This window comes from Protomyctophum bolini (genome assembly GCF_963924005.1).
Source record: "Protomyctophum bolini genome assembly, chromosome: 14".
In the NCBI taxonomy this organism is placed as follows: domain Eukaryota; kingdom Metazoa; phylum Chordata; class Actinopteri; order Myctophiformes; family Myctophidae; genus Protomyctophum; species Protomyctophum bolini.
Window position 1 is genome coordinate 18,959,445 of NC_137875.1, and position 14,778 is coordinate 18,974,222.

Genomic DNA, 14,778 nt, shown 5'->3' on the forward strand with positions numbered 1-14,778 from the left:
TCAGCGCAAAATAAAGTTCTGTCTCATGCTAAACTGGCACTGTGAGTGGCCGTGCTATTTAAAGAACTCACCGTGTCAAACATGGACACAGTTTGGCCGCCAAACACAGCTGCTACAGATGTTTTGGTGGAATTCGTAGGCCGAGGAGGCGAGGCACTGGGGAAGTGCAAATGAACCTAAACACAGCGTGGAAAACAGCGACCTTTAACGGTTGATGTAACAACAACAACAACGGCATGCCAGGATCAACTCCCATGTTCGAATTAAGCCAACTCTCTCCCCACACTGTCGAGAAATCCCAGCGGGACAATACCAATTTGTTCGCTGGGGGAGTTCCTTGTTGACACTAGTAATGTCAATTTACAGTAGTACATCACGCAGCGAATATAGCAGATACAAGCTCTCAACGCATTGCATCGATACACATTGTACGTAGCCTACACTGTATGTAGATCTGCCATTTTCTGGAGAAAAAAAAACCATGTTGAAATAGGTTAAAATCTTAAATCTTTATGAATAAATAACATAATAATGGAGGTGACAAACATAATGATCACCTTGTAATTGTTTGTCTTGTATTATCGAAAACTTGGACAGGCAGCATCAGCTTGCTATAATGTGCAAGGGGGGGGGGTACTACCTGAGAGTGGGGAGTGCTGATGAATGAATATCAACATCCTAATACATCCTAATACTGAGGGGTCAAATTACGACAGGCAATTACTGCTGTCAAAATATGACCCCAAAAAAAACATGGGGCCATTGACTAAGGCCCTATACGTCCTCTCTGGCCACATTCAAGTACAGTAAGGTATCGACATGGAATTCAAGCCACACACATTTTTCCAAAGCATTTTCACCTGGGTCACATCATCCAAACCTCCCGTCAACTCATCCAAACACTGCTTTAAGCCCCCTACACTACACACACAACTAAGCAGATGCAGACCATTAAGCATTCATGTAACCCCGAGCAGGCCAAGTAAGAGCTCTCTGACACATCAGAAAATGAGTAATATAATATCCAACATGTGCAGATCGTGTAGTCTCACCGCATAGAAGCCAGATGTAATGACATAAAGACAAACCTCTTTTGTAAGCATATTCCTGCATGTGCGCCCTGTGTATATATACATCTGCAGTGTTTTACTGTGATGCACAGGAGAGTGGAATCCCTGTAACTTGACTCGCATATTACTCAAGTAGAAGTAAGTTGAAAATTATATGAGTAAAAGTGCAAAAGTAGGTATTTCTTTTAGACTAATCTGAGTAATCGTCATTGTACATACAGTATACTGTAAGCCCCGTCGGCCCGGGCAGGGGTGCTCAAAAGGTAGATTGCGATCTACCAGTAGATCACTAAGGTTTTGCAGGTAGACATAAAAAGATGTAATTTAAATAAAGTATTTTTGGTATCTGCCACTTGACTTGATTGATTGACTTCAAAGGGAGCCTGTCAGCTCAAACCCAGAATGCAATAGGCCTATTTTCTTTTCAAGAGTGTTGCGCACAAAAAAACCCTACCAATTCCATTTTCCCCTTCTATTTTTTTCCCATTCAAAGTATATTTTTGGTTTAATGTTTGTTTTTAGTTCAATGTGTTTTAAAAACGTCATTGACAAAAATGTACGTCATCTCACAAACTAAATGCACCATTAACAATAAAGATAATTTAATGTTTGTTTTGTAACCGTTTGTTTTATATCACCATTACATCACCATATCAACATGAGTTAGACTTTAATATATTAGCGCCCCTCACTGTTGAGCTGGTCATTTTGAAAGTAGCTCTCAAGTCAAAAAAGCCTGGGCACCGTAAGGTAACTGTGAAAGGGCCAATGTGGCATCCAGATGTGATGATTTCACCATGAATACGTTGTAGAAACCAGTCTGTCTCTAGTTCAGTTGATGCATATTTATTATTTTCTTTATAAGACAGCTTATATTAAAGTGTCCTCGTCTTTGCCACGCATGGTTTGTTGGGGGAGAAGGTCAACACAAACTGAACAGGCTAGCTACTGTACTGTACTGTACTGTACTGTACTGTACTGTACTGTACTGTACTGTACTGTACTGTACTGTACTGTACTGTACTGTACTGTACTGTACTGTACTGTACTGTACTGGTGGGCAGCAGTGGCTCAGGGGTAGAGTGGCTGGATGGTAACCGCAAGGTTGCCAGTTCGAACCCGAGCTCCCCCAGAGTTAGTGTCCTTGAGCAAGACACTTAACCCCTAATTGCTCCTGATGAGCTGGTTGGTGCCTTGCATTGTTTCCCCCGCCATCGGTGTGTGTGTGTATGTGTGTATGTGTGTGTGTGTGTGTGTGTGTGTGTGTGTGTGTGTGTGTGTGTGTGAATATAATGCACAATCTATGTAAAGCGCCTTGGATAAAGACACTATTTAAATGCACCATTTACCATTTTACGTAGCTGGAGTGGAACTCTCATATATCCCCTCTATGATGTGCTGTTGGGGGATCATCATCACCACCCACCGGCACAACCAAAGCAACATGGACACTTTCTGCCACTAGCCATCATCAGGCCGCTCAACCAAGCGTCACTATTCTTTTCCTCTGGGATTAATGACTTACTGATTGACTCTGGAACCCGCTGTACACATGGGACTACAGAACCAAGATGCCTTTTAAGGATAATAACTGTTGTCTATTTATTTTTTCCTGCCTACTGGCAGAGTGCACAAATAATTTCGCACTGATCGGTCCAGCATTTTGTGATATTAGATAACACAAGACAGACAGACAGACAGACAGACAGACAGACAGACAGACAGACAGACAGACAGACAGACACAGTTTTATAGACAGCTATAGACTCCAACAGTGCAGAACCATGTTGTAAAAAAGACAAACAAACCAGACAGGGTCTATTAACAGCTCCCATGTGGATCTGGGAATTCTGTTGTCCAGCCTGTGATGTCACTCATCGACCGTATGCTACTCCATATTATTTGGAGTATTTTGCTACTTTCCGCTACTTATGAAATTGGACATTCTGCATAATTTGGTACTTTAAGTGCATTTCGATACCAACACATTTGCCCTTTCACTGAAGTAAATTTGTATTTTTCAATTGCAGAATTTTACTTGTAACAAAGTATTTCGACGTTGCAGTAATGCTACTTTTACTTGAGTAAGAAACGTGAGTACCTTTTCCACCACTGTCGATTTGCGAGACTAGCTCCAGACAGACAAACCCTCTGGCAGTGTTGATTTCATCAACGAAAACTATGACGAAAAATGTCTGTCGACTGCCTTTTTACCTTACCCTTTTTCAAAACAACATAAAAACGAAGCCACGATGACAAAATATACTAACAATTTCGCCAAAATGTTAGGGGGGACTAGAGGAGAAGAGAATCATTTTATGCTTGGTTGCCCTCGGGTTGAAACACTGCGACGCGTTGTGTGCTTGCTTGTAGATCGGCTGTTTTCAAAACGCAACATGCATTACAGTGCCATCAAGGCCCGCAAAAATTCATTTTTGTTGACTAAAACTAAATTAAGTTTTATTCCAAAGACTATGACTAAACTAAAATCAACAGTGAGAGCCACGCAGTAACAAGTGTAGGGAAGAGAGTGACTGCATGGTATCTAGACGCTGTGTAAAGGGAAGGAAACTTTGATTTCCTCTAACACTGTCTCTGGTGGAAGCAGGTCAAAGAGGTCATGTAGGGTCACTGTATAGCGGTAGTCCTTCCTATCTGCCTATGGAAGCAGGCGACTGACGTCTTGGTTTGTTTAAATACACAAACTGGAGCCCAGCGATATGACTTCAAGTCGGCGTCACGATTGTTGTAAACCTTCGCCTTTATACGATTGCAATTCATTAACAAAAACAGTGACAATTGTAGCTCTAGAAGCTCACGATGCATGGTGATGTTATGCTAGTTAGGTGAGCTTGTAGATCGGTTATTTTCACACACCACCACTGTACAATGTAGTATAATAAGGGTTATTAATCAGGCTAATAAAATGAATCTCTGTCAATCGATTAACCTACATGAGTCACAATGCTCCAGAATCCCTGAGAAAGTCAATTTAGAGAACGGGAGATGAGTGGGCAGTGGGTAGATTCACTTCTATACCTACAGTAATAGTTTTACCTACACTTATAATTTAGGCATTTGGCAGATGCTCTTAGCTAGAGCAACTCACCAAGTGCAAGATCAGAGTCATCGGCCTGAACCACAGTAACAACGGGTACACGGTTGAGTAAAATAGAGCACAAAGTAACAAGGATAATATTAGCATATCAAATACATTCTCAAACTACTAATAAACCTAGAACAAAATTATTTAGACACATTGACTTGAGAAGAGCCTGTCATTCGTCTGTCATCAACAGACAAATACGCGGGACGGACTGATGGAATCAGTGCGTTTGAACAAATCATTAACAACAGTGGGATTCCTGGCAGATGAAGGTACTGTTAAAGAGTCTCTGAGAGCAGACGGACTTCATAACAGAGTCCAAACAAAGACCAGACAACTAACAGTTACAGCAATGGTTCTCAGGATCCAAGGACCTCCAGGGGTCTTCAAGGGGGTTCAATGGGTTCCCGTTGCAGCTAAATGGTCAGCTAAACCAAAATGGTCTGTAACTCCAGGTGTGTACAACTGGGAACAATGGACCCTGGGGGGGTCCATTGTTTTCAATTGTGCACGGGAAGACAATGAATTTGAATCAAAATACCATTGTTCTGAGAGGAGATCAATAATATAGTGTGTCCAAAAAAAATACCCTATATCTTCTGTGTACGAAACAACTCAATCAAAATGTGTTTTTTCACCATATTATTGATCTCTGCACACCAGAACAAAGGCTTTAAGGCAAGGTTTCCCTTTAACACCGCTAATACAGTGTATACTGGGGTGCCACCGTGCTAGGAAAGATCATCATATGAAATGAGTGTCTTCAAATTAAAAAGAAGTTGAGAATTACTTGTTTTAGAGCTCAATAACAGAAGAACGGGTTTGGCATATGGATGATAAAAGATGAACATTGCACCGTCACTGACCTCCGTGAAAACGCCTGCTATCCCTGCCTGGCATGAGCCATGCTCCTCCCCATACTTCTGCTTATAGTCTGTAAAGAAAAGAAAGAAAGAAAAAAAAACGAAACCACAAATTATTTCACTGTGCGCCTGAGCCAGCACTTACTGGAGTTCACTCTGCATTCCATATGGAGCTAGTCAAAGTAGCTCCTCCATCCAAGATGAATCTGGGGCTAGAAAGCAAGAGAAAAACGGTACAACTCCACATTCAAGAAAAACTCACACTTGGGGGGTGGGGTGGGGTACGGGGGGACATACTGCTCTCATGTTACAAACAATATTGAGTTTGGATCTGTGCAAGATGTACTGTACACACGGTCCCTTGCAAAGACTGCCATGGCCCCTCCGAAGCTTGGAGGCAGCAAGAGAAACGGAAGGACACAAAAAGCCCTGACCCTGGAGCATGATCTAGGTATAAAAGGGTTTCATTACTAATATTAAGAAAATACTTGCATCATTCAGCTCAATATTTCATGCAGTAGGTTGCTTGTCAAATGAAATTTGATTTCTGCAAGTGCTGGGTTAGACCACCGTGGGTGCGAGAAACATATACTGTATAGTATGTTAACCTATTTGTATAGCATACCAAATGAACTTGATTTACTAGTATCGTAAACCTGCAAACTGTTAAAGCATGGTGCTCGCAAAAACAGTTTTGTTCCCCTACCTTGCAAGCAATTTGATCTCTAACACCACAGAAATGTAGGAGAGCAAGCCAAACTCTTGTTTTTCAACAAACGCTTCCATTACAGTAATACCCTCATAATGTGAACACAAGAGTTGCCTGAGGAGCACTAATTCTCCACTGGCTCAACGCGTAACGCGTCAGATACTTTATCCTGCAGCATAACCAACTATACGTCCTTCAACATCCCAGGTGCTGCGTCTTGCCAGAGAACTTGCGTTGGGGTTTTTGACACACTTCAAGGCCCTCCGGCTACCGGCCTTGAGTGCCAGAATGCCCGTCAGAGGCCTGACGTAGGGGAAAGAAGGCTCCCATAAATCACAGCGATAGCTGCAGTGATCATCGTGGGCCAAGCTGGGTCGGCAACCTGCTGACTGCTTGGGCCAACAGGCCCTCTCATCTTCAAGTGTATAGACTTCACAAAGTTGTATGTGTCTGATCGTGAATTCGTCATCAACTCTTTCTGTCTTCTGCGCAGAGGCGGAAAGTTCTTATAACGGCAGGGGGTTCAAGCAGCCCCCCCCCCCCCCCCCCCCCAGCGGTGGAAAAAAACGAGTTTTGTTTTTTCGAACAAAAGCCACCTTATTAGCAATTGAATGCGGCATGCGCGGCGGCCCAACACCTATCTTTAGTAGTATCTTGTAACCCCTCGTAAAGGTATGTGATGTGACTACGTGCATGACAACATGACCACTGGGGAGAATTTCAGTGGACAGTCAGTGGGTGCATAATTTACTGCAGTGCATATAGGTATATTTTGCCAAAATGCAGTGGGTTCAGTCGCGCCTTTGCCAAAATGCCAGGGGGTTCAATCGCGCCTCTGAACCCACGGAGTTTCCGCCACTGCTTCTGCGCCCTGTGACTAAAGGAAGATTATGTTTTGACTCACGCTCGCTTACAATATTCTCCGCTTTGAAACGGTTTGTCTACTTCTTTCAGTGTGACAGTGAAGAGAGACGTGGAGAGTTAAGGAAGAGGACAGCATGTGAAACAGCTCCTGGACCAGATTCAAACTCCAAACATGGCACAGTTATGTTCATTTAACCACATTAAGCCGGGCGTGCCTATTTTGGGCATGTCATTTTATTAGGCAGCGTTTTCCCAAAATGTTCAAAACATTTAAAAATAAAAACAACTGTTTGTGAGCTCTACAAGCTCACAATGGTTGCATTGTAGATCGGCCACTGTCGCTATTTGACGTAGCATTCATATACGACGGATCTAGGGCCTCAGTGGTTAACTCAGAGTTACCTTTATTACCACTACCTTTATTGTCCAATAGAAATGGTCTGAAAGCTCAAAATAAAGTGAAACAACTGCATAGATCTGAAGCGTTTAAGAGTAAGTACATGAACACACAGAGGATGTGTCCTCCAGCTACAATGGCTTCCACACCCATTGGTGTAAAGTAACTAAGTGCATTTACTTAAGTAGAATGTTGAGGTATTTGTACTTTATCTGAGTATGTTTCATTTTCAGTACGTTTACTTGTACCCCACTATTTCAGAGGCAAATATTGTACTTTTACTCCACTACAATTATTTGACAACTTTAGTTACCAGTTACTTTGTAGATTTTCATTATCATTACAAAACATACATTAACCACTTCAACCCTATTTACATTTCGGCCAATCTAGAGCTTGTAGATCTGCTATTTTTAAAATATTTGAAAACCTTTGAAAGGGGACCTTGTGCATAATGTGTACTTTCTACCTTTGGTACTTTAAGTACATTTTGAGGCCAATACTTTTGTACTTTTACTCAAGCACATTTAAAATTCTGGACTTTTACTTGTAATGGAGCATATGTTATATTGCAGTAATACTTGTACTAAAGTAAAACATTGGAGTACTGTTTCCCACCACAGTCTCTGTAGCGTACCTTCATAACAGGGGATCAGTGGTTGCGTCCTCCCCTGTAGAGTTGGAGGGATGATGGAGCAGTAGCCATGGGGAAGGATGTGCTCCGAGTCGTAGTAGACATTTTTCCAGCGGTGGGCACAGGCCTGCATGGGACACAACAACGGTCACTTTGTTTATATGGTACAGAAGGGGGGAAACAAAACAAAAAACAGTTCGGGCGACTTTATACTAGAGTCTTTGCTCCAATATGCTGACTGTTTAAGTTCATACACACAGAAACAGAGAGAGAGGGGGACGGCGGGGGGGGACAGGCCAGCCCCTTTCCCTCTGGACTGGAGTCAGTGTGTCTGTGTGGCTGTCAAATGAACGACTACGAGGATGGGAATTAAAAACCCATCCAACCCCTGACCATAACAGCCATGGTCTGTGGTGTGAATATCTCAGCTAAGCTTAATATCCGCGCTTCCTTAAAAAAAGCTGTTTTACACGGTGGGAGTGAGAGTCACAAAAAACATCCTCTAGCTACAACACTGGAGTTTCCTAACGGTTTGAATTTCCTAAACAGCTCATCTCTGCTTAGCGGAGAACCCGAGTGAACCCACGTGCCCCCCGAGGGGCACCGCGGCCAACAGCAGCGAAGAAAGACAACAACATTAACGTTATTACAAATATGGAAGAAGCAAAACACACGTCGTATTATGTTGCTTCTGAAAGAGGGAGCAAATTTCCCAAACGCTGTTTTCTTTATTGCAATGTCCACCGGCGGGGGAGTGATACTCTGAGCTGCCGTGGTGATTTTGTAAAAACAACACATTCCATAGATCAGTAATCGAACAGGAAACTGCAGAGCGGAGTTAAAAACCTTTTTGCACAAAGCATGCCACATAAATGTGGTAATAATTTAGGACCCTGGGACGGTGGTCGGACTCCTGTGGCTCTGGGGACAGCGCAGAATGCTTTTCTTACAGGCAAAGTTCAGCTCATTTCCCCCTGCACTCCCCACACACACAGCCAACCTAAATGAATAAAAAGAGGTCTGCATGATTTGCGGGTACACACATGGGGCGTCACGACGGTCTGGAAGCAAGATGCCGCGTCGAGACGCATCCATGTGTTTCAAACGACAGTCTGGCCAATAAGCCAGTATAGTACGGCTGGTAATGTGAGCTCCAAGGAATTTGCTCAAGTATGAATTATGCCGGGAATTGTTTACATTAGTGATAATACTGTCGAATTTCCAGTTTCCACAGGAGAAAAAAAAAACACAGATCAGCTGATACGGGCACGGCGCAAAGGTCTTGCAGAGGCCTGTGTGCAGTGGCAGATATGTGCTAGTAAGATCAAATAATTTAAAAAAAACTGCAACGGTTTCGGTTTGTTTTTCCCTGACAGAAGCAGCAGACCAAGTATGGAGTTGTGCTGTTGTCATGTTCCCATTCGGCCTCCTGTGTGCCGATTGGTTCTGAACAAGGCCCCTTTTTTTCTTCATTTGGTTGAAAACACAGATGAAATCACTGCAGTGCAGTTCACATCTGCTGAGCAGCCGTCTCCTCCTCCTCCTCCTCCTCCACTCGCACAGAAACGTGAGTCCATTCACATGGGATTCAAAACAAGCATCAGCCATTCTACTCTGTGGAGGGCCCACAGACACGTGGCTGCAGAGAGAGTCGCCGTATTCCAACCACATGAACCCTAGTGTCCCCATCTCTGGGGACGAACGTTCTGGGGGGAAATAGCCCATCTACAAGCTCACAAAGTGTCACGTTGTGTATAATTATTATTGTTGGCGAAGAGATTTGGTGTAGTGCAGTGGTTTTCAACCAGTGGTCCGGGGACCACCAGTGGTCCTTGAGGGGGTTCCAGGTGGTCCCCAGCTAAATGATGAAGAGTTGGCAACCAAATTAACCCTTGTAGATCTTTAACTACTGAGAGCAAAATGGTCCATTTGGTTTCATTTTACACTCTCAAGAGTTACATCTGCATTACTAAGTTAATTTACAAGAAGTCTACACAATTAAAGAATGTCAAATAATTATTCTTTTGATCAACAGTTATCCATCTATCTGTTCCCAACCACTGGTACTAGTACCACAGGTGGTACTTGAGCGAAGTTGAGCCCCCCTCTGGAGGTACACAGAGGAGTCGCTCAAAAAAGGAGAAAAAAGACAAAAGTGGAATGAAATATTTATATTACTGCAGGTAGTTCTTCTGACCAAGCAATTGGTTGAAATAGGCTCTCCAGCCGCACTGAAATGAGCATGACAGCACATCTAGCCGTTAATAGAAGATTTGAGAACGGATTAATCACATTCGAAATATCATCAGTTGTGCTGATTAGTGATTAGACTGAATGGATGGTCCGTGGCTCATAATGCCAATTGAATAGTGGGCCTTCACATGAAAAAGAGGGCAAAAAGTAGGAGGCCTCGTATAAACCCCTGGGTCACTGTGGTCAATTAAGTATACTGTAAGGTTAAAGTGGTTAACCCCATGGGTCAATTTTTATGCTCTCAGAGTCAAATGGACACTCAGGATTTTGCAGTGTAGAACTAAATGCTTCTCATTATACAAGTTTATGGTCAAATGATCCCAAACTGACAAGTCCAAGAAGCCTCACTTTTAAGTTTGACGGAAAGATAAAAAATGGTTTGGAAAAATCACGCCAACGCATTCCCCTCTCAGATGAAAAGGAAAATGGCACCAAATGAGGAATGTATTCAAAGTAATGCATCCACGGCTGGCCAAAATGTTATCTGGACTTCTTTGGACAGGGAAAAAACAAAGCACTCATGGCTCCTGTAGATCCTTTGGGACGAAGTCAATCAACAACGAGCATTCAAGCACATTAACACCTGTCAGGACTGTTTACAGTGCGTCCACATGGCTTGGAGGGGGGCTATGAGTGTTCTCCAGCCCACCCTTAATATAGACGCCTCTAGGCTGCCCTGCAAGGCGCTGCAAGCCCCCCCGCCCCCCCCCCCCCCCCCCACTCCCACCCCCACTCCAGGGCCAGAGAGAGGCTGAAGTCTCTCACTACCCACTGCAGGAGAGACGGGCTCGCTTTTAATCAAAGTCTGCCCTTGGATGAGACCACCGCAGAGGAGTTTTTGAAGCCTAAACAAACTCAACCAGCTGCCCTGTGATCTCTTGGCAAGCATCCAGTCTAGAATCCTCCTTAGATCAGCACCACTGGCTAGTCTGCCAATTTATCTTGACCGTCCCGGGTATTTTATCTAATAGGACTAGTTTTGACAACCACGTCTCTCCACTGTCGTCGATTCTAGCGCCAAAAGCCAAGGTCAAAGTTGTACCTTCCGCAGTTCTGCAACCCCACAGCAGTCGCCACACCGTTCCTTCTTCAGTTGTTACGACAGCGAGCCCCCTCCCCCCCCCACCTCCATCCCACCCCATTGACGAATGTGATTCATAAGATTTGACACCGCTACAGCTCAAACACGTAACGCTGTGGCCTTTGCCAGGGGAGGGTTTTTGATGTTGGGGAACCAGCTGTGGTTTAACAATGCGGTTCATGGTAAGACATTTGCAACAATGATGGTGGTATAATCCAATGTGCCTTTACGAGTGTACATGGTTTGCATTAAAAGTTAAAACCGTTTGCAGTACTGACTCTACTCTAGCCACTTAAACCCTCTAGACTTAGTAAACTGGACCCGAGTTGGCTCTGTATCTATACTCCAAATCTCTTCGCGCCAAAATGAGGCTATCTACAAGCTCACAATGCTTCGCAACGCATCGCATTGTGAGCTTGTAGATCTGCTATTTTTGGCTAATCCTCTCCCTAGAGTTTGGATGCTGGTGTTCAAGGTTGCCAGTGTTCTTTTTTTTTTATCCCACAATTGTAACACAATTTATCAACCGGTGCCAATTGCCTAAGCCGTAATCCTGGCTTTGGCCAGAGTGAATCCACATTATCAGTCTGGTCAAAGCCATGCTAGCTTCCCCGGAAGGACGCAGCGCGTGGAAGGAACGTGTTATTCCAACCAGTTCCTTTCCCCTCCATGAGGCGCCTCAGCTGACCAGGGGGAGGCAGTATAGAGCCCAGGATTACTGCATGTTTTTGTGAGGGTACCTATACCCTAGGCCTAGGGGGACATGGGGAGAACATGCAAGGAAGGCCCTTTGCCAAGCCCACCTAGGGTATGGGCGCTGATGGCACGGAGGAGAGATCACGCCCCCACAGCTTCCCCGGCGGGAACTGAACCCGGGACCTTCCAGCTGTGAGGCAACAGCGCTAGTGTTCTGTCCCTGGACTCACCAAGATCTTGCCGTTGGCTTTGTCCTGACGAGCCAGGCTGACCCCCATCCACTCATCATCCCTGTCTCCCTGACACGTCTTCCCACACGACTCTCTGGGCTTGTTTCCTGAAACAAACACATTGGAACAATGAGAGCACTTTTCACACGATGAGTCATCAAGTCAGAGGACGCCTCACAGTGGGTCAGTGAGGCTGTTGTCAGCATTTTCGGGTCTTTGCGTTTATTTCCTTATCGTTGCCAAGCACCCTTGGCAACATTCTGCGTGATTGAATGTCGGACATAACCGAAATAGCACTTACAGAAAGAAAAGCCACAATACCTGTGGCCACGGCAAGTATTTAACAATGACTGTGTGGGTATTTCTGTCCAACTCAATAGCATTAATACCGTAAACATCCTTTTCTCAGTTTAAAAATATGACATAACAAATCACTGTCATTTCAATTGCACAAGTATGCATGTCTGATATTATGTCTGACAACATCCCACGCAGAATTGAAACAGGACAGTGACCACTATAAGAGGTGTTGTGCAATGCAGATTGTTGCCTTAACTCTGAATATTGACCTCAGATAATATAAAACAGAAACATTTGTTTAGTGGTGTATCTCATTACCGTGTATTTAACCAGGAGAGTCACATTGAGGTCCTGTGTGACCTCAATGTGACAAAAATGTGCAACAATAGCCACAGAAAGACAAAAATGTGCAATAGCAGCCACAGAAAATAAAAGTAGGCTACCAAGAAAACTGTTCAAAAATATCTAATTAACATTGGTGGAAGAAAGTATAAAAATAAATGCACTCAGTTAGGAAAATAGAACAGATCCAAGTTTGTAATATCAGGGTCAAATACTAAATAAAATGCACTTAAGTAAATAATGTTCTCCAGTCAAATTTAAATACCGGTATCTTTCTTTCTGAACAAGACAATTCAGAAGAACTGTATGTAGTGTGAACTACTGTTATTCTTAAAACATAACAGGTTATAAACCTATCGGGGTTGAGCCGTATAATTCACAGAGTGGAGCTCAGGCAAACAGACTTCAGGTCAGCACTGAACTCATAGATAATGTCTGCCTGTTTTCCTTTTCCTTGGTGACACATTGACAGAGTAGAGTGGAGGTTCACATTGAACCCACTCAAGCTGTTGACCACAAGAAAAGAGCCAGGGGTTAGCTCTACAACTCAACTTCTTTTTGGCTCAAGTGCTCGGAAAATATTAGCTGAAGCATTTATCATATTTATCAAAATATTTCTGTTCTGATATTGCACACTTCTTCTACTTGAATGTCTGCCATATAGCTTGTTCTGAAACAAAAGCACAATCTGTCACGTTAAGACAGATAGAAGTGTGTATTCTTCAGATAAAACAAAACAGATGCTAGAGGGGTTTGTGCCGGACCACTAGGCTATAGGATACATTCTATCCACTGACTGGAGTTTAACCACATGAACCCCAGCGTCTCTATTTTGGGGGCAAACATCCTGCGAAAATAGCTGATCAACATCATGCTCACAACGTGTCGCAACGTAATGGGCTGTGAGCTTTTGTAGATTGGACTATTTTCAGCAAATAGATTTCGTGTTAAGGTAAAAAAAAAAAGAAAAAGGACTGGGGATAGATAGGGCTTAAGTGGTTAATCAAATGATATGCAACACTGGTTCTCAAACTTTTCAACAAATTAAGATCTGGCCCCCATCAGGATTTGTGTTAAAATGTTTCAAAAATATTTAAAATCTCTTTTTTTTCCTCAAGACAGTTTGAAAACAGCAGATCTGCAAGCTCACAACGTGCCACAGATGCTGGATACCCCCTGGAACCTTAAGGGACCCCTAGTGGGTCACCGTCAGGTCGGAAACCCACTTTGAGAACCACTGATGTACATCAGCTATATAATGTACCATTGCTGAGCAGTTAGCAGGCTGTAGTGTTTGTTTTGAAGTGCATGCATGTGCTGCCTGCCTGACTGGTGGTCGTAGTAGTAGTAGCAGTAGTAGTGTGTTAGCATAGACCTCGGTTCCATTGAGACTATACTGACCTCTCCCCAGGTCCATTTCTGTGCAGCGTCTCTCCGGGTTGCTGTGAACTCGACACTTGTACACAGCTCCAGGACTGCTCACAGAGCTACTGTAAGTGGAGTTGGCCCTCGGGGCCCCTACCAGGACCCTGTAAACAGAGAGGAGGCAGAGCGTGACTAACTGTCACCCGCCATGGATGGCACTGTTTCTATAACTGTTTTATTGCCTTTCCCACAGACCCCCATACCTCTCGAGAGCGTAGGCTACAAATATGGAACCAAATGGACGTATAGGGGTCCATTTGGTTCCATTAATTCGTACTCTGAGAATTGCAGACGCCCCCCCCCCCCCACTCCAAAGGGGGGACCCCACTTTGAGAACCACTGGCCTAGTCCAAATTCCTCTGAAAAGGAATGTCAATGTCATTTAATACTAATGGTCAAAATAACAACATGCTCTGCTCTGTGACATGGGCTATCTGTGAGTGCTGTTGTGACAAGGATTGGTAAACAATGAAGCATTGCAAACTGCCAAAAAGTTACTGCACGTGTTCACATACCCTATCTATACTGTCTGTAGTCAAAAATAAATACATAGAAAATAACTACACCCGCCACTGACGCCAGACAGTGAGTTGACAAGCGTTAGAAACATATATTGAAAACTATCATAAGATTACTGCATGCAGCTATACTGTATATTATCTAAAAACAAAAAATAATTCAAACATTTTTTTAAGTCCTATTATAAACTTTAGGCGATGTCGTTTAACAGTCTGACTCTGTGTTAGAGCACAACTTAACTTTCATGCTTTCAGCACACACAAGTTACATTATAGTATCACAATAACAC

General features: G+C 43.5%; 1 protein-coding gene across 1 annotated transcript in view; it reads right to left on the reverse strand.

Moving 5' to 3' along the window:
• Positions 1–14,778, reverse strand: part of itga9 (integrin, alpha 9) — a 96,212-nt gene that overhangs the window by 81,022 nt on the left and 412 nt on the right. The window contains exons 2-5 of the mRNA XM_080782739.1: positions 13,947–14,074; positions 11,904–12,010; positions 7,647–7,770; positions 5,043–5,110 (exon numbers count right to left, since the gene is read on the reverse strand). Of these exons, the coding sequence (XP_080638865.1) occupies positions 5,043–5,110; positions 7,647–7,770; positions 11,904–12,010; positions 13,947–14,074 (427 nt within the window). The remainder of the gene's footprint in view (positions 1–5,042; positions 5,111–7,646; positions 7,771–11,903; positions 12,011–13,946; positions 14,075–14,778) is intronic.